We start from the raw sequence: 20,557 nt of genomic DNA, 5'->3' as shown, positions 1-20,557 counted from the left end.
AAGGGTGGGGACTGAGGGCGGGGCCAGCAGTCCCTTTCCGCACCCTCCTAGGCCCCGGCTCCCTCACGGCCCGCGTGAGCACCGCCCGCCTCGCACGCCCACAGCCGCAGGTTCCCATAGCTTCCTGCACACCAATGGGCGCCTAGGAGGGGGGGGGGGGGCGTAATTGTGGGAAATGTAGTTCCGAGCGAGCCGGCCGGGCCGCGCTGTCAGACCACGATTCCCGGCAGGCCCCGCGCCTCTTACGTCGCCCCGCGCAGAGGCGGGGAGGTGGGGGGCGGGGGCGGAGCTGGGCCCGCCCCGGGCGGTGCGTCCCCAACGGTTCCCGCGGCGGTTCGAACGCTTAGCAGCCTGGGTTCTCAGTTTCTCTACCTGTTATGTCTACAGGTTCCAGGCCCGGGGCCCGCGAGAGGGTCCGAGGCTTCGGAACGCAGACAGGAGCGCGGCGGGCGCTGTCGTCGGGTGGGTCTCTCTCCAGCGACGACTTGGGTGGTGAGCGACTGCTTCTTGGAGGGTGGAAACAGGCCTACCTGGGGGCGTGTGTGGCTTTCCCTCCAGGCACCCTCCGACGTGCTCTGTCTAGTCCTTGCCTGCGCGGCTCTGCGCGGAAGATGTCCTATCTGCCCCATTCCTGCAGATGAACGTAGGATCACTGCTGTCCAATGGAGCGTTCTTGATACAGGAATCTCTTCCGACTACAGCCCATCCCATTACACACGGGGGCTGTGAAGGGCGCTGGTGCCTCGTTGCGTCGGGTGTGCTTGTGAACAGCGGCTACCAACGCAATGTTGTTAGAGCCAAAAGGTGACGTCAGGGCCTGTAGGTAGCTTGTGCTTTTCCACGTGTCCAGGCGATGAAGGTAGATTTTTGTGACTACTGAAGGGAGGACTCTTCATTTGACAATATAAATGGCCCACTAAGAAAAAGAAAATGTTTGGATATCAACTGTGTTCATTGATAATTCAGAAGGGTTAGAGAATTCTTACATTAAAGTACACGGAAGATGTTGGGACATAAAACCCAATTTAGTTGAACCATGATAATGGAATGACATTTTAGAATTGACCCAAATTTTATTTATCCCTTTTTTTCCTTCACCATTCTGTAGGAAGCTAGAGATGTTGAAAAGAGAAAGCAGAATGGGGACGGACCTGATACATTGACTTTGGGAGTCTTCTTAATAATTAAGCAGAGGAAAATTTGTAGAAGCAAAAGGGGAAAAAGGATTTTCTCTAAGACTACATAGTATCTCATTTAATTTCCTAACATAGTTTATTTCAATAAGGTGAGAGTTTTCTTTTTAGTCTTTCTCCTTACATCTGAGAAATTTTGAGTATGGAATAAATGTAACATTTTAACAGAATGAGTGGAAGGAAAGGCGGTTTAGTAATAATTTATTCACTGAAAATACTAAGTTTCCCTAAGTGCCTTACAATCCTGAACATAATTCATAGGACTCCTAGCCATTTAGAGCTTGAAATGTGTTAGAATTCTAGAAGGGTGATGAAAGAGGGATGCTACAATGCTAAAGGTAAATGGGATCTGAAAGAGGAATGTTATTTTAAGATTATGCAAAAAGAGGAGTAATAGAGATTATAAAGTTTTCATTTAATTGTATTAATTATGAACAATATGTGTTTAATTATATGTATTAATTCTTAATAATAAAATGTGGCCCCTTATCACGATTTTTATGTGCAAAGATATTTAGTAGAGAATTTCATAGCCCTAGAAATGCACTTAAGTTGAAGAAACAAAGCTTTTCTTCATATACTAGAGGCCCAGTGCCTAAAATTTGCACACTTGGGGGGGGGGGAGGTCCCTCAGTCTGGCCTGCGCCCTCTCACAGTCAGAGACCCCTTGGGGGATGTCTGCCTGCCGGCTTAGGCCCGCTCCCAGCAGTCAGATATCCCTCTCGTACTCCGGGAGCCCTTGCTCCTTATCGCCCGCCTGCTCCCTGCTCCTTAGTGTTGCTGTGGAGGTGGGTGGGAGAGGTCCTGCCACCTTCACTGTGCTCGCCAGCCATGAGCCTGGCTTCTGACTGAGCAGTGCTCGGAGCGCACTGACCACCAGGGGGCAGCTCCTATGTTGAGCGTCTGCCCCCTGGTGGTCAGTGTGCATTATAGTGACCAGTTCTGGTTGTTCCCCTGTAATGGTTGCTTAGGCTTTTATTATATAGATTTCCATGAGTTAACCCACCAAAGATCATTTTGATCTCTGTGGTTGTGATATGAATGTGTGTGCTTTTTAAAATTTATAACCATTGTGAATGAGAGAAGCAGATAATCTTTATTTGGTAATAAATTGCCTTTCAGAAAATATGAATGACTGTAATGATACCAGTTTTATCAGATATCCAGAGCTTGTAATGTGATTATGTAATTTCAAATACCTCATATTGAAATTGATCTATAATAAGAAAATTGCAGTGTGACAATTAAAAGATCTTTGGATCCTGAGGACTTAGGTTCAAATCTTGGTTCCATTACTTACTGTTTATGTGACCTTGAGTATATTATTTAATCTGTCTTGTTCTTTTTTCTTCATCTTTAACATGGAATAAAAATACTTAGTTCGCCCAATTGTTTAGAAAAGGGGATCTATAATAACTAGACCCCACTGGCTATAATGAAAATTGATTAATTTAAATTCTATAGAACTTCCCATTACAGCTTTACACTTCAGAGAAATTAACTGTTTTTGTTTTAAATTACCATGAAAGTTTTCACAACTTTCGAAATAGAAAAATAATTAAACTCCATTAATGTGAGAGTATTTAGACTGACACCACAAGTTCTTTTTGGCAAGGTACGAGAAATTCATTTCTTTTTTTTAAGAAATGGAATCTAATACATCAAACTACTATAAGAAAGACAATGAAGAAGAAAGTTTGCTTGCAAATGTTGCTTCCTTAAGACATGAGCTAAAAATAACAGAATGGAGTTTGCAGAGTTTAGGGGAAGAGTTATCCAGGTAAGTAAATAAAATCACATATAGAATTCAGCGTATGACTTAATTTAATAATGTAAAATATCTGAATTTCATTATTATTGTGTTTCTAATGTTTCTATAATAGGAAATGATATTCTATAATTTTGAATATAACTCAGTTTAGGAGAAAATAGAAATATTAGAGATCATTTACATATTAAGAAAGCACTATATATATATATATATATATATATATATATATATATATATGTTTGGGGCTTTATTCATCTATTATGATTGCTTTTTGAAACTTAAGTAATTCTAGCATCGAAGCTCTAGAAATACACAGACTGCTAGTTTAAAAATAATTATGTTTTATTTAAAATTTCAGTTGAAATTAAGTTCTTAAGTGTGAATCCAATTTCCAGCAGCATTTCAAAGCTTTTCTTTATTCCTTATTTAATGTATAGAAATTTGGAGTGAATACTTAAACTATCAAAGAACTAAAATGCATCTTTTCTTTTTTTCTCTAGTGTTAGTCCAAGTGAAAATTCCGATTATGCCTTTAATCCATCAAGGTCTGAAAGGCTGATTCTGGAAGATCTTTCTCAACCTAGCCAGCTTGGACTTTTGAATTATTCACCTTATAAAAAAATTTGTAAACTGCACAGTAGCAATACTGATTTTCAAAAACAGCCAAGAGATAAGGTTATAGTCTTTAGACCTCTCTACTTAAAAATGGTTTTGTTTTTTACCTACTTAAAATACTTTGTTCTTTGAGTTTTTTCTTTAAATGCCTTTTTTCCAAAGTCTTTTATCACCGTGCTCAAGACTAGCTGAATTTAAATATAATGGTTCTTGTTTTGTCTTAAGGGGAAAGTAGTTAATTTGGTATATCATTCTATTTTTAAACTTCTGTAATCAATTATTTATTAGGTGGTTAAAGTATACTCCTGGATCAGGGTGCTATAGCATGGCATTATTTGCCTTTCATTATCCCTAAATTTTGTGGATGACCTTAGATATCTTCCCTGGTCTGGAACTTTATTCCTTTTACTTATTCAGTCATTTTATCTATCTCCTGGTGTTTAACCCTCTTTCTTACTAAACCTTTTTCTCTCCCTTTGCACTTTTTTTCCTGTTCTTTATTACCCCACGGTCAGCATGAATATATACATTTTTTCTCTCACCACTTCAGAAAGCCAACAATTGAGAGGTTTTCTTTTTGTGAGGAAGCTGCTTAATGAAGTTATGTGACTGAGCCTACATTTTGGAAAATGAATTCAAATCCTATATCTACAAAGTTTATGTCATTCTGGAAATTTTTATTTCTATCGTAATCAAGTAGCTGATTATTTTTTTTTATATTTATGCCTTAGTTGAAATCATTATGTTTTACCCTAAGCAAAATCAAAAGACAAATGACAAATTGGAGGGGGGAAATATTGGTAATGCCTATTAAAGACAAAGGGCTAATCTCTTTAATACGTAAAGAACTAAAAAGATCAACAAGCCAATAGAAAAATAGGCAAAAGGAAATTAATATGATCTCCAAACAAGTGAAAAGATGTTCAGTCTCACTCATAATAAGAGAAATTAATAATGAAACTCTACTTAAGTACCAATTCTTACCTAACAGATTATTAAACATCCAGATGTTTGATACTATTTTGTTGGTAAAATACTTTTATACATTGCTGGTAGGAATGCAAAATCATTCAGCCCTTATGAAGAGGCATTTGGTAATGTTTGCCAAAATCACAAATGTGTTTACCCTTGATTGGTAAGTCCCATTTCTAGAAAATTATCCTACAGGTACACTTACATAAGTATAAACTGAGGCATTATTTGTCTTAACAGATTAGAAATAGTTCTCAACTGTCCAGTAATAGGGGATTGAATAAACATGCAATGGACACTGCAGCTGATGAAACAAAAATATAAGAATTTCTCACTGAGTTGATTTTAAAGAGATTGTCAGGATATTTTAAGCAAAAAATGCTAAGTTCAGAACAATATACAGTTATCTCTTGGAATCCTTGGGGTCTGGTTCCAGGATCTCCTGCAGATACCAAAATTCACAGATGCTCATGTCCCTTATATAAAACTAGAGGCCCGGTGCACGAAATGCGTGCACTGGGCGTGGAGGGTTCCTCAGCCTGGCCTGTGCCCTCTCGCAGTCCGGGACCCCTTGGGGGATGTCCACCTGCTGGCTTAGGGCCGCTCCCCGCCAGGAATGGGCCTAAGCCGGCACGCGGACATCCCTCTTTCAGTCTGGGACCCCTCCCTCCTTACCGCCTGCCTGCTCCCTGCTCCTTACTGCTCGGCTCGCTGTTCCTTCCTTAGCACTGCCGCAGAGGCAGGAAAGGCTCCTGCCTCCGCCGCTGCACTCGCCAGCCATGAGCCTGGCTTCTGGCTGAGCAGCGCTCCGCACTGACCACCAGGAGGCAGCTCCTGCATTGAGCGTCTGCCCCCTGGTGGTCAGTGCGCATCATAGCAACTGGTCATTCCGCCATAACGGTTGCTTAGGCTTTTATTATATAGACTAGAGGCCCAGTGCACAAAATTCATGTGGGGGGGTCCCCTCAGTCCAGCCTGCACACTCTCCAATTCGGGACCCCCCCCCCAGGGGATGTCCGACTGCTGGTGGGATCGGGCCTACACCGGCAGTTGGACGTATCTCTCACAATCTGGGACCACTGGCTCATAACTGCTCACCTGCCTGCCTGCCTGATCGCCCCTAACCACTCTGCCTGCTTGTCTGATGCCCTCACTGCTTCCCTGCCTACCTGATTGCCCCTAACCACTTCTGCCTCCTGCCTGATTGCCCCTAATTGCTTTGCCCTGCCAGCGTGATCGTCCTAACTGCTCTCCCCTGCTGGCCTGACTGCCCCCAACTGCTCTCCCCTGCAGGCCTGATCCCCCTAACTGCCTCTGCCTCAGCCCCGCCACCATGGCTTTGTCCGGAAGATGTCCTGTCTAATTAGCATATTACCCTTTTATTAGTATAGATTGGATAGCGTTGCTTATAACCTATGCACATCCTCCCATATATTTTAAATCACCTCTAAATTACTATAATACATAATACAGTGTAAATGCTGTGTAAATAGTTGTTGTATTGTTTAGGGCAGTGGTCGGCAAACTCATTAGTAAACAGAGCCAAATATCAACAGTACAATGATTGAAATTTCTTTTGAGAACCAAATTTTTTAAACTTAAACTTCTTCTAATGCCACTTCTTCAAAATAGACTCGCCCAGGCCGTGGTATTTTGTGGAAGAGCCACACTCAAGGGACCAAAGAGCCACATGTGGCTCACGAGCTGCAGTTTGCCGACCACTGGTTTAGGGAATAATGACCAAAAAAACCTGTACATGTTTAGTATAGAAACAAACATTTAGGCCTAATTACATAGTACATGTTAGCAATCAAGTAACTTTTTTTCCCCCACAAGAAGCCATCATTTTATTAATGAAATGGTACAAATTTCAAACCATGCTGCAGTAACTTTCAAAACACTAAAAATCCTCCTTTTTAGATAATTACATTGTTAATTCCATAATAGTATTAACAATTTCATTACTGTTCTTCAGGTCTCGTACTGCTTTTGCTCTTGACACATTTGCTTGTGACATGACCGATTCCATGTCCTTAACTTATAACTTCTACTACACTTATTAATCAACCTCTTCCTCTTCACTCTCCTCTTCTATAGTTGGGAGTCTGTGTTTTCTTGAATGTTTGAGACAGCTTCATCTTGAACTTTGAATTCCTCCATTATGTGTTTCTGGCTCCTTTGTCAAAAATTATGTCCATAGAAGGTGGTCTTATAGCTGGGCTCTCTATTCGATTCCATTGATCTATGTATCTGTTTCTCTGCCAATACCATGCTGTTTTGGTTATTGTAGTCTATAGTATAATTTGGAGTCTGGTAGTATGATACCTCCAGCTTTGTTCTTTTTTCTCAAGATTGCTTTAGCTATTTGGAGTTTTTTGTGGTTCCACACAAATATGATGATTTCTCATTCTATTTATTTTAAAAATGAAATTGGGATTTTGATGGGGATTGCATTAAATCTATATATTGCTTTGGGTAATATGGCTATTTTAACTATGTTGGTTCTTCCAATCCATGAACACAGGATATTTTTTCCATTTTGTTGTGTCTTTTCAATCTCTTTTAATAAAGCTTTGTAATGTTCAGTGTATAGGTCTTTCGTGTTTTATGTTAAGTTTATTCCTAGGTATTTTATTCTTTTGGTTGCAATTGCAAAAGGAATTGTTTTTTTCATTTCTTTTTCTGAAGTTTTGTTATTAGTATACAGGAAGGCAATGGATTTTTGCACATTGATTTTGTATCCTGCAACTTGACTATATTTGTTTATTGTTTCTAATAGTTTTTTTGTGGAATCTTTAAGGTTTTCTATATATGGAATCATGTCGTCCGCAAAAAGTGACAGTTTGACTTCTTCCTTCCCTATTTGGATGCCTTTTATTTCTTTTTCTTTCCTTATTTCTCTGGCTAGGACTTCCAGTACTATCTATATGTATAAAAGCCTAAGTGACCGAATGACTGGTTGACCGGTCGCTATGACGCGCAGTGACCACCAGGAGGCAGATGCTCAATGCAGGAACTGCCCCCTGGTGGTCAGTGCGCTCCCACAGCCAACCTCCCACGGCTGGCCAACCTCCCGCGGTCCTTCCCCCAGGGGACCAACCTCCTGCGGTCCCTCCCCCTGGCTGGCTGCCCCCTCCCCCATTGGCCCCAATCGCCGGCCAGGCCAAGGGACCCCACCCGTGCACTAATTTATGCAACGGACCTCTAGTGTTGAAAAAGCGTGGTGAGAGTGGATATCTTTGTCTTGTTCCTGATCTTAGGAAAAGCTTTCAGTTTTACACCATCAAGTATGATATTAGCTGAGGGTTTATCATATATAGCCTTCATTACGTTGAGGTACTTTCCTTCTATTCTTATTTTATTGAGTGTTTTAATCATAAATGGATGTTGTATCTTATTAAATGCTTTTGCTACATATGTTGATAAGATCATATGATTTTTATCCTTTCTTTTGTTAATGTGGTGTATTATGTTTATTGATTTGCATATGTTGGACCATCCTTGTTTGTGCTCGGCAATGAACCCCTCTTGATCATGATGTATTATTTTTGGATATACTGTTGTATTCTATTTGCTAGTATTTTGGTTAGGATTTTTGCATCTGTATTCATTAGAGATATAGTCTGTAGTTTTCTTTTTTTGTGTTATCTTTTTTTATTTTATTTAATAAATCTTTATTGTTCAGATTATTACAATGGTTCCTCTTCCCCCCTCCCCATAGCTCCCCTCCACACGGTTCCCACCCCACCCTCTGCCCTTACCCACCCCCACTGTCCTCATCCATAGGCGTACGACTTTTGTCCAGTCTCTTCCCGCACCCCTTACACCCCTTTCCCCCCAAGAATTGTCAGTCCACTCCCTTTCTATGCCCCTGGTTCTATTATATTCACCAGTTTATTCTGTTCATCAGATTTTTTATTCACTTGATTTTAGATTCACTTGATAGATATGTATTTGTTGTTCATAATTTTTATCTTTGCCTTCTTCTTCTTGAATACTTTTCAGCATTTCATATAATACTGGTTTGGTGGTGATGAACTCCTTTAGATTTTTCTTATCTGTGAAGCTCTTTCTCTGACCTTCAATTCTGAATGATAGCTTTGCTGGGTAGAGTATTCTTGGTTGTAGGTTCTTACTATTCATCACTTTGAATATTTCTTACCACTCCCTTCTGGCCTGCATAGTTTCTGTTGAGAAATCAGCTGACAATCGTATGGGTGCTCCCTTGTAGGTAATTAACTGTTTTTCTCTTGCTGCTTTTAATATTCTCTCTTTGTCTTTTGGTCTTGGCATTTTAATTATGATGTGTCTTGGTGTGGTCCTCTTTGGATTCCTTTTGTTTGGGGTTCTCTGCGCTTCCTGGACTTGTAAGTCTATTTCTTTCACCAGGTGGGGGAAGTTTTCTGTCATTATTTCTTCAAATAGGTTTTCAGTATCTTGCTCTCGCTCTTCTTCTGGCATCCCCATAATTTGGATGTTGATATGCTTGAAGTTGTCCCAGAGGCTCCTTACACTATCTTCATATTTTTGGATTCTTTTTTCTTTTTGATTTTCTGGTTGGGTGTTTTTTGCTTCTTTGTGTTTCAAATCTTTGACTTGATTCTTGCAATCCTCTAGTCTGCTATTGAGTCTCTGTATATTATTTTTTATTTCAGTCAGTGTATGCTTAATTTCTAGTTGGTCCTTTTTCATGTCCTCGAGGGTCTCGCTAAATTTATTGGCCTTTTCTAGAAAATTCTTGAAAAACCTTATAACCATGATTTTGAACTCTATATCCAGTCGATTGCTTTCCTCCATTTCTTTCATTTGTGACCTGTTTCTTTGTTTCCGCATTTTGGCTGCTTCCCTGAGTTGATAGAGTGGCTTTGTGTGCTAGGTGTCCTATAGGGCCCAGTGGCTCAGCCTCCCCAGTTACCTGAGGTGGACACTCTTGGTGCATCCCTTTGTGGGCTGTGTGCACTTTCTTGTTGTAGTTAAGCCTTGATTGTTGGTATCACTGGGAGGAATTGACCTCCAGGTCAATTGGCTGTGAGGATCAACTGTGTCTACACTGGGAGAACTTCTGTGCTGGAGACACCCTTATGAGACAAGACTTGCAAAAGCCTCTGTGCTCAGCTTGGATGGGGCGGAGTCTCAGGGCGGAGCAGACAGCATTGGCTTCCCGTCAGCCCTACCCTAAGAGGCCTCTGGGTCTCAGTGTCCCGCAGTAGTCGCTGCAAGCACCTCTGAGAGAAAGCTGCCCTTGAGTTTTGCCCGCTGCCAAACAGTCCAGTTTCTCCCCGAATGAGTCTGGGTCCCCAGAGTCTCGCCGGGAACTGGAGTTCAGAGCAGTCGGGAGCTTTTGTCTCCCTCCCACTTGAGAAAGCCAGTCGCGTACTCAGTTGCCTGCCCTTTCTGCGCGCACGCCTCGGTACCTCTGCCTTCTACAGCTCCTCTGAGTCTCAGTTGCTTTCCTCTTTCCTTCTAGTTGTAGAATTTCCACTCAGCCAGCCTTCCTGTGGTTCTGGATGATGTCCATTTTGTCTTTTAGTTGTAGTTTTAAAATTTTTGTGCAAGGCAGCAGTTTAGGTATTTACCATGCCGCCATCTTGGTTTCTCCCAAGGATATTTTTTTCTTTTTTGTGTTATATTTGCCAGGTTTTGGTATCAGGGTTATATTGGCCTCATAGAATGTGTTAGGAAGCATTGCCTCTTCTTCAATTTTCTGGAAGAGTTTGATAGGATAGGTTTTAAATCCTCTTTGAACGTTTGGTAGAATTCACTGGTGAACCCTGGACTTTTGTTTTTGGGAGGTTTTTGATGGTTGTTTCAATCTCCTCACTGCTGAACAGTCTATTTAGATTTTCTAATACTTCATGATTTAGTCTAGGAAGGTTATATATTTCTAGGAACTTATCCATTTCTTCTAAGTTATTGAATTTGGTAGTATATAGTCTTTCATAATATTCTAGTATGATCCTTTGTGTATCTGTGATATCTGTGGTAATTTTTCTCTCATTTCTGATTTTGTTTATATGGGTCTTTTCCCTTTTTTCCTTAGTGAATCTAGCCAGGGGTTTGTCAATTTTATTAATCTTTTCAAAGAACCAGTTCTTTGCTTTATTGATTTTTTGTGTGTGTAGTCTTTCTCTATTTCATTTAATTCTGCTCTAAATTTTCTATTTCCTTTCTTCTGCTGACTTTGGGTTGCTTTTGTTATTTTTCTAGTACTTTAAGATGTGATGTTAGGTTGTTTATTGGGATTTCTCTTGTTTCTTGAAATAGGTCTGTAATGATATAAACTTCCCTCTTATTACTGCTTTTTCTGCATCTCAGAGGTTTTGATATGTTGTATTGTCATTCTCATTTGTCTCTATGTATCTCTTGATCTCATCTTTTATTTCTTCTTTGTCCCAGTCATTTTTTAGTAGTATGTTGTTTAATCTTCATGAATTTGTGTGGTTTTTTACTTCATTTTTGCAGTTGATTTCTAATTTCAAGGCAGTGTGGTCAGAGAATATGCTTAGTATAATTTCAATCTTCCTGAATTGGTTGATGCTAGCTTTGTGATCCAACATATGGTCCATCCTTGAGAATGTTCCATGTGCGCTAGAGAATAATGCATAATCTGGTATTCTGGGATGAAAGGTTCAGTAAATGTCAATTATGTCCATTTGGTCTAGTGGTTGTTTTATATATTGCAGTGCTCCCTGGTTGGGTGCATATATGTTAAGAAGTGTTATGCTTTGTTGATGTAGTGTTCCCTTTATCATTATAAAGTGTCCATCTTTGTCTCTTATTATCTTTGTTATCTTGAAATCTATTTTGTCAGATATAATTATGGATAGACCTGCTTTTCTGTGGATGTGGTTTGCTTGGAGAATCATTTCCCACCCTTTTACTTTGAATCTACCTTGGTCTTTGCATCTTAGATACGTCCCTTATAGGCAGCATTGATTGGGTTTTGTTTTTTGTGTTTTTTTTTTTTCTTTTTTTGTTTTGGGTTTTGTTTTTTGATACACTCTGCTACTCTGTGCCTCTTTATTGGTGAATTCAGACCATTTACATTTAGGGTAATTCTTGATATATGAGGATTTCCTATAGCAGTGGTCGGCAAACTCATTAGTCAACAGAGCCAAATATCAACAGTACAACAATTGAAATTTCTTTTGATAGCCAAATTTTTTAAACTTCTAACACCACTTCTTCAAAATAGACTCGCCCAGGCCGTGGTATTTTGTGGAAGAGCCACACTCAAGGGGCCAAAGAGCCGCATGTGGCTCGCGAGCCGCAGTTTGCCGACCATGGTCCTATAGCCATTTAATCTTTTGTTTTCTGGTCGCTCTGGGCTTCCATTGGTTCTTTTCCTTTATGTTTCTGTCTGTTGTTTTTGTTTGGTGGTATTCCATATATCTTTCCTCAGCTTCTTCTTTTTTAAGCTATATGTCCTGGTTTGGGAATTTTTGTGTGTGGTTACCGTTAGGTTTGTAAAAAATGAAGTTGCATATATACCCAAAATTTTTTTTTCTTTTGAGTGCATTTGATCTTTGACTTCCTTTACTAATTCAGACCTTTCTCCCCTCTCCTTTTATGTTTTGTTGTCACAGATTATCCCTGTTTATGCTGTAAGTTTTTTTTTTTTGTGATCTTACTTGTAGTGTTGTGACCTTAAGTTTTTTGTTTCAGGTAGATAACTCCCTTGAATATTTCCTGCAGTGGATGTTTTCTGGTGATAAAATCCCTCAACTTCTGTATGTCTGGGAATGTCATTAGTTCTCTTTCATATTTAAAGGATAATTTTGCTGTATATATTATTAGTGGCTGGTAATTTCTCTTTTTCAGACATTTGAATATTTGCTTCCACTCTCTCCTGGCTTGTAGAGTTTCTGCTGAGAAGTGGGATGAAATTCTGATTGGTTTTCTTTTGTAGGTTACTTCTTTCTTTTCCCTGGCTGCTTTGAGAATTTTTTCTTTGTCATTAATTTTTTTCTTTTTGTCATTAATTTTTGACAGCTTCACTACCAAGTGCCTTGGACAGGTAACTAGGTGTTCTGCTTGCCTCTTGGATTAGATAATTTAGTTCTTTCTCATCCGCTATTTGTTTTAACCCTTTGCACTCGCTTGCTTTTTTCTCGAGCTGCTACTGATGCTAACCGTGTCGAGTCACACTCGACATCCAAGTGCAAAAGGTTAATAGACTCTTCATTCCATGCTCCTTTTATTCCTCCTCTACAATCCCTATAATTCTAATATTGCTTTTTTTCTGATGAAATCAGATAGGTTTCGTAGAGCTCTTTCATTTTTCTTTATTCTCAGGTCTCTCTCTTCTTCCCTCTGCATCATTTCTTGATTACTATCTTCAATATCACTAGTTCTTTCCTCTATCTCCTTGATTATATTATCTATGTTCAGTAGTTTACTCTTAATATCCTTAATTGCATGCTTCATTTTCAGGATTTCTGATTGGCTATTTTATAAAATTTTATTTCCTTGGTAAAATACTCATTTTTTTCTCTTGATTTGTTTTCTGAGTGTGCTGAATTACCTGTCAGTATTTTTTTTTTTTGCATCTCATTGAGTATTTTCAGAACTGCAATCTTGAAATATGTCATTTATATCACATATTTCCATGTGTCCCAGCTTGCTTTCTGGGGATTTTTCATTTTCTTTCTGGTCATCCTTGTTACTGTGGTTCTCTCATAGTATTTGCTGTCCTCCTTTGCTTATGCATTTATCCCTGAAGAGGTCTTTCTACTAATTTCCAGTAGAGGGCGCTGAATCACAAGATCCCCCGCCCCCCTTTTTCTCCCAGTTTTGAATCTCCAGGGCTTCTGTAAGACAGTACAGCCACGCTGCTTGAGGGTGGGGTTTTTTTTTTGCCCTTACCATAATGAAGACCCCTGACCTCTGAGGGGCCTACCCCATGTACCCCTCCCATGGATCAATCACAGTGGGAAACAGTGGTTCAACGGCAACAGCTCTTGCTTTACAGATAATATGCTCCTGGACCGCACTCCATGGGCAATGGGAAGTGAGTTTTGGGAATCCAAATGGCAGAGACAGGGCTCTGTGGCTTTTTTTTTTTTTGTCTGAAACACCACCGCTCATCCTGACAGAGGAGAGCCGCCTGGCAGAACCTTGTGCTCTGACAGGCGTCTGCTAGCTCAGTCACCGTTTGCTCCAGTCCGCTCTCTGTTCCTTCTGACCAAAGGAAGCACCTGCTACCACAGGCTTCTCTCCTCTCTCTGCCAGCTGAGCCAGGAGCTCCCAGCTACAGGACTGCGTCTACAGGCCATCTGCACTTTCCTCCCTTCTCATCTCTCCGTTTGTTCCCAGTTGCCCACCTTTAGGTGTTTCAGTGTGCTGGTCTCTCAGACCTGTGTCTGTATTGAGCAGAGATTTCTTTGTTGAATTATAGTTGGTTAACTTATTGAAATTTTAGGGGGAGAGGAAAAGGTGCACTCTCATGCCACCATTCCTCTGAAATCTCTCCAAAAAGGATGACATCTGGTTTTATGATGACAAAGATATTCTTAGATTTTCGGATAGTGACCCTAATAACCCCTGTAACCTATGTCCAAGACCCAGTTTGGACATAGATGTCCGTGCCTTCTTTTCACTCTGGCTTTCTTTTCCTTCCTGACTGGTTCTTCACTGATTTCAGCAGGTGCTGCTGCCAGCTGGGCTTGTTGTATGGTTGCCTGTATGGAATCTTGTTCCTCAAGCTCTGGTACTGATTCATCATTGTCAGATTCTGTTCCAGACCCTGTCTGAACCTGGTGCTGTGGCAACTCTTGTTCTGTAGCAGGGACAGTTTCTGTGGCTTCACCGGGCATTTCGTGTAGGGAACTTGGAATCAAGATGGTGGCCTCCAAATTTCTGTGGTTGGTTGAATCTGTAGATGCAGAATCAGTAGATATGAAGGGCCGGCTGTATATAGTATGTAGTTTTTTTGCATGGATAATTTGTATTGCTTGTATATGCATGTGGAAACACCTGAAGGCTAGGTTTACTTAAATTATAAGTTAATTAATAATTCCTATGTAAGCTGTTTCATATGTTTTGATGTATGAGTAGTGTTAAAAATTTATAAATGGTAACATTAAAACATTGGTTATGTAACTACTAACGTGGGAATGAGACTTAGGTGTGTGCTTTTTCTTTTCTATAGTTTTCACTTTTGAACTGTATAATATGTTATTAAAAATAATTAAATCAGGCCCTAGCTGATTTGGCTCGGTGGATAAAGCATCAGCCTGTGGACTGAAGGGTCCTGGGTTTAATTCCAGTCAAGGGCATATGCCTGGGTTGCAGTCTTGATCCCCAGTAGGGGGCGTGCAGAGGCAGCTGATCAATGATTCTCTCTCATCATTGATGTTTCTATCTCCCTTCCTCTCTGAAATCAATAAAAATGTATTTTAAAAAATAATAAAATAAAATGCTTGTGCCCTTTCAAAATAGCTTTAAAGTAATAATAATAATTAAACCAAGTTTTGAAAGTCTTAACCCTTATGAAAATTAAAATAATTTATTGTAAAATATATATTCAAAAGAGTGTAATAGAAATATGTATGCAGTTTATTCAATATTCATTTTATTGTTGGGGAACATTTGGGTTATTTCACTTGTCTCTTATGGACAATGTAGCTATGAATATTTTTATATCTTCAGGAGCAAAAATATAAAAGTTTCTGTCAGATTTATACCCAGAGTAAAACTGTCAAATGTTAGCATATTTAGCCCTAGTGGATAATACCAAGAACTTTTCCAAAGTTCCAAGCTGTACTTGTTTAGGTACATGTCCTCCAGCAGTGATGGAGAGGGAACTGATTGTTCCACAGCTCCTTACCACACTCACTCAATATCTTAATTCATTTTCTGAGCTACTTAGTTATTTTATAGATAAGTGTTCATCATTTCCCATTAATAACATGTAGTGCTTCATGAAATAATAATAGATTGTTCTCTTTTGATTTTTCAGATATCTTTTTCATCTTCTAACGCTATGGATCAGGAGATGAAAAGTCTTCGAGAGAAACTTAATAAACTTAGACAACAGAATGCCTGTTTGGTCTCACAGAATCATTCTTTAATGACTAAGATAGAATCTGTCCACTTTGAATTAACACAGTCAAGAGCAAAAGTATGTTTCTTAAAATGGTGACTATGCTAACAGAAAATCATTATAATTACATGAAGATTTATAATTGGAAAAATATTCTTGTATTGCTTTAATGTGTTATGAATAATTTTTATTATGATAATATAGTATCAATATATATGGAACCAATTTTATATGAATTTAGTATCTGAAAATGATTCAGAGAAACTTGTATAGTCTGTGCATTTAGATAAGTCAGAGCTTCTTTAAATCTTTTTTTTAAGTTTTATTTTAGAGGACATTTATTAAGCTGGGAAAAATGAAACAAGAAAGGGCCTAGGCTAGCAGAAGGACTATATAGTGAAATAAGCTAGGTTAGGCTGCTTTGGCTCACTAAGAAGTCAGAGGAAAGGGGGCCGTGGAGACAGGTTTAGGGGGGTTGCCTGGGACAAACTGCTGCTGCCCATCCCTACCCTGGTTGCAAGCCTCTTAAGGGTCCCTTAGAGTTTAGGAGATGCATGCCTGTGGGGGAAGAAGAGGGGTAGGGGAAAGACTTGGCTGTGCTCCTGGGAGGGAGAGCAAGCTTAAAATCTTAAGATTACAAATTTGTGTGTGTGTGTTTGTTTGTTTTTAATATATTTTATTGACTTTTTACAGAGAGGAAAGGAGAGGGACAGAGAGCTAGAAACATCGATGAGAGAGAAACATCGACCAGCTGCCTCCTGCACACCCCCTACCTGGGATGTGCCCGCAACCAATGTACATGCCCTTGACCGGAATCGAACCCGGAACCTTTCAGTCCGCAGACCGACGCTCTATCCACTGAGCCAAACCGGTTTCGGCTGTGTGTTTTTATTTCTTAAAGGAAATATAACTTATTTATCTTCTTGGGTTTTTTTAAATTTCTTTATTGATTTCAGAGAGAGAGGGAGAGAGAGATAGAAACATCAATGACAAGAGAGAATCATTGATCGGCTGCCTCCTGCATGCCCCCCACTGGAGATTGAGCCCACAACCCGGCCTGTGCTCTTGGCTGAAATTGAACCTGGGACCCTTCAGTCTGCAGGCGGACGCTCTATACACTGAGCCAAACCAGCTAGCGCTCTTCTTTTTTAAAGTAATACCTTCTCTTTTGTTGTTGTTAGTACTTACCTGAGGATATTTTTTCCATTGATTTTTTTAGAGAGTGGAAGTGAGGAAGGGAAGAGAGGAGGGAGAGAGAGAGAGAGAGAGAGAGAGAGAGAGAGAGAGAGAGAGAGACATCAATGTGAGAGAGACACATTGATTGGTTGAGAGAGAGAGAGAGAGAGAGAGAGAGAGAGAGAGAGAGAGAGAGAGACATCAATGTGAGAGAGACACATTGATTGGTTGCCTCTGGCACATACCTGTACTGGGGCTGGGATCAACCTGAAACCCAGGTACATGCCCTTGACCGGGAATCGAACCCACGATCCGGGCTGACACTCTAACCACTTAGTGACACCAGCCAGGGCAATACGTTCTCTTTTGTTGAAAACTTTTTTTAAAAGAAAACTTTAAAAATGGGAAAAAAGAATGAGAAAGATCACCGAGTTCCACCATCTAGAACTACTTTGTTTGTTTTAGGTCTCTATGCTTGAATCTGCTCAACAACAGGCAGCCAATGTGCCAATCTTAGAAGAACAAATTATAAATTTGGAAGCAGAAGTTTCAGCCCAAGATAAAGTTTTGAGGTAAGTATACTTTCTATAGCTTTAAAATTTCTATTCTGCCCTAGCTGGTTTGGCTCAGTGGATAGAGTGTCCGCCCGCAGACTGAAGGGTCTTGGGTTTGATTCCGATCAAGGGCACATAACTCGGTTGCAGGCTCCATCCCGGCCGTAGTTGGGGCGAGTGCAGGAAGCAACCAATCAATGTGTCTCTGTAACATCAATGCTTCTCTGTCTCTCCCCCTCCCTTCCACTTTCTCTAAAAATTAATGGAAAAATATCCTCGCGTAAGGATTAACACCAACAAAAAATTTTTTATTTCCTACTTCTGCTTTTTTATATATCATGTTAAATCTTGTCATCTGCCCCGAAAAATCTGTACTGGACTATGGACTATGTTAGAATGTGTTGAATCTGTGTTAAGTACATCATAGCTCCTCTTGGCTTCAGGATTCAGCAGGATATGGGGACTAAAAAAAAAAGACTAGATCTAGGCTGAGATATTTATTTACATGCTTTTATTAAATATTAACTTGTTCATTTCTTGCCTTACATAGCTGTATATATAATTTGATGGAAGTATTCTTTTATTCCTTGCTAAAACTCCTAGATGTTAAATGGTAAATATGCCTTTTCTCAATCTCTTCATTGGAGATCAAGAAAGAAAATATATGGAATCAGGCAATTTATAATTTTTTCTCTTCTGCTTTGAAATAAGAAATATATACATACTAAATAGCACATTACTTCATTTTAGTGATTCTTAAAGTGTAGTTCTGGAACGAGCAGTATTAGTATTATTTGGGAACTTGTTAGAAATACAAATATCAGGTCCTATCGCATACTTACTGAATCACAAACTGTGAGAGGTGGGACCTAGCAATCTTATGTTTAGTTGTTGTTGTTGTTTTTTAATATATTTTATTGATTTTTTACAGAGAGGAAGGGAGAGGGATAGAGAGTTAGAAACATCAATGAGAGAGAAATATTGATCAGCTGCCTCCTGCACACTTCTACTGGGTATGTGCCCGCAACCAAGGTACATGCCCTTGATCAGAATCGAACCTGGGATCCTTGAGTCCACAGGCCGACGCTCTATCCACTGAGCCAAACCTGTTAGGGCTGTTGTTGTTTTTTAATATGAGGATAGATCATCTTTATTTGTGTATTTATTAATCCTCACCCGAGGACATGCTGCTTTTATTGATTTTAGAGAGAGAGGAATGGAGAGGGAGAGATATATAGAGAGAAACATCGATGGGTTGCCTCCCATACGTGCCCCAACCAGGGACTGAACTCTCAACTTACGTATGTTCCCTGATAGGGAATTAAACCCGAAACCTTTTTGGTGTACGGGACAATGCTCCAACCAACTGAACCACCCAGCCAGGGCAGTTTTATATTGTAACATGTCCTACAGATGATTCATATGTACACTAAAGTCTTTCATGACCATTAGAATTTTTCAAATTTCTTTGTAACTCATATATTATGTTTAGTCCTAGGTATTGTATATTCTTGGTTGTGAATTTGTTCTTGTTTTGTTTACTGATAGTATATGGGAAAGCTACTGCTTTTATTTTGTAACTAGTGGCCTGGCATGGATTCATGCACATTGAAAGGAAATTAATTAGAAGAAATATTTTAATATTGCTATTTGCCATTTCTCTATAATAGAGGTGTCAGAGATGAAAGAAAATTAGTAAAATGTATATGAAAATAATATATAAATTGATTAATAAACAATAACAACATGATATAATAACAAAGACATGATATAAAAACAAAAACATGATATAAAAACAGCAAAAACATGATATAAAAACAGCAAAAACATGATATAAAAACAACATTGATAAAAACAATGACTAATAAATTGATTGAACTTATTCTAATATCTTCGTGTATACCACATTAAGAGTAAAAACACTTTCAGAGTGCTTGACTAATTTCCCTTGTGATGAAGTATTTACAACTTTAACTTTAACGTCATGTGCTCTTTGAACTCAAGAGAAAGCAACATATAACTGACCATGTCTGAAAACGAGTTCAGGTAGGAATATGCCTACTGTGTCTAGAGTTTGTCCTTGTAATTTATTAATAGTCATCACAAATGCTGGCATCATGGGAAACTGTCTTTGAATTAATTTAAATGGGAGGCCAGTATCAGACTGGGACAAATCAATTCTTGGAATCAGAAAAACTGAGAGCTTTATATGTATTGCACATGTGTGAGTCAACGTTTATTCTTAAATTGCCAGTGGTTGTCATATGTACTGGCCAGTCAGAGGGACATACAGTCAGTCACTTAACCTTTTATATATATAGACTAGGGGCTCAGTGCACGAAATTCGTGCACTGGGGGTGGGTCCCTCAGCCCAGTCTGCACCCTCTCCAATCTGGGACCTGTTGGGGGATGTCTGACTGCTGGTTAGAGATTGGGCCTAAACGGGCAGTCAGACATCCCTCTCACAATCCAGGACTGCTGGCTCCCAACCGCTCGCCTGCCTGCCTGCCTGCCTGATTGCCCCTCACCGCTTCTGCCTGCCAGCCTGATCACCCCCTAACCACTCCCCTGCCAGCCTGATCGACGCCTAACTGCTCCCCTGCCAGCCCGATTGCCCCCAACTGCCCTCCCCTGCCAGCTCAATTGCCCCCAACTGCCCTCCCCTGCTGGTCCAGTTGCCCCCAACTGCCCTCCCCTGCAGGCCTGGTCCCTCCGAACTGCCCTCCCCTGCTGGCCTGGTTGCCCCTAACTGCCCTCCCCTGCCGGCCTGGTCACCCCCAACAGCCCTTCCCTGCTGACCTGGTCACCCCCAACTGCCCTCCCCTGCAGGCCGGTCGCCCCCAACTGCCCTCCCCTGCAGGCCTAGTCTCCCCCAACTTCCCTCCCCTGCAGGCCTGGTCACCCCTAACTGCCCTCCCCTGCCAGCCCGTTCACTCCTAACTGCCCTCCCCTGCAGGCCTGGTCGCTCCCAACGACCCTCTCCTGTAGGCCTTGTCCCCCCCAACTGCCCTCCCTTGCCGGCCTGGTCACTCCTAACTGCCCTTCCCTGCTGGCCTGATTGCCCACAACTGCCCTCCCCTACCGGCCATCTTGTGGTGGCCATCTTGTGACCACATGGGGGCGGCCATCTTGTGTGAGGGTGTGATGGTCAATTTGCATATTACCTATTTATTATGTAGGACTAGTGATCCAGTGCACAAAATTCATGCACATTAAAAGGGGATTAATTAGA

The 20,557-nt window shown here is 40.4% G+C and overlaps 1 protein-coding gene and 1 pseudogene across 7 annotated transcripts in view; one reads left to right on the top strand and one right to left on the bottom strand.

Annotated features, from left to right (window-relative positions):
* Positions 1-199: 199 nt before the first annotated feature.
* Positions 200-20,557, top strand: part of CCDC18 (coiled-coil domain containing 18) — a 143,778-nt gene continuing 123,420 nt past the window's right edge. For 3 of the 6 annotated variants that reach the window (XM_079776995.1, XM_079776992.1, XM_079776991.1), the window contains exons 1-5: positions 200-492; positions 2,838-2,973; positions 3,465-3,639; positions 15,512-15,673; positions 17,237-17,343. In XM_079776995.1, the coding sequence (XP_079633121.1) occupies positions 378-492; positions 2,838-2,973; positions 3,465-3,639; positions 15,512-15,673; positions 17,237-17,343 (695 nt within the window). In that variant the 5' untranslated portion in view covers positions 200-377. Of the gene's footprint in view, positions 493-1,108; positions 1,286-2,837; positions 2,974-3,464; positions 3,640-15,511; positions 15,674-17,236; positions 17,344-20,557 lie in introns of all 6 variants that reach the window. The other 3 variants (XM_079776996.1, XM_079776993.1, XM_079776994.1) reach the window with 3 other exon arrangements.
* On the bottom strand, positions 3,708-15,079 carry LOC307103083 (nascent polypeptide-associated complex subunit alpha-like; annotated as a pseudogene). The gene is made up of 2 exons: positions 14,004-15,079; positions 3,708-6,724 (listed from the first exon to the last, which is right to left on the bottom strand). The product of its transcript is annotated as a nascent polypeptide-associated complex subunit alpha-like (transcript).

The sequence above is a fragment of the Cnephaeus nilssonii genome (genome assembly GCF_951640355.1).
Source record: "Cnephaeus nilssonii genome assembly, chromosome: 7".
Classification (NCBI taxonomy): Eukaryota; Metazoa; Chordata; class Mammalia; order Chiroptera; family Vespertilionidae; genus Cnephaeus; species Cnephaeus nilssonii.
The sequence above is the reverse complement of the archived record's forward strand: the minus strand, read 5'-3'. Positions and strand labels throughout refer to the sequence as shown.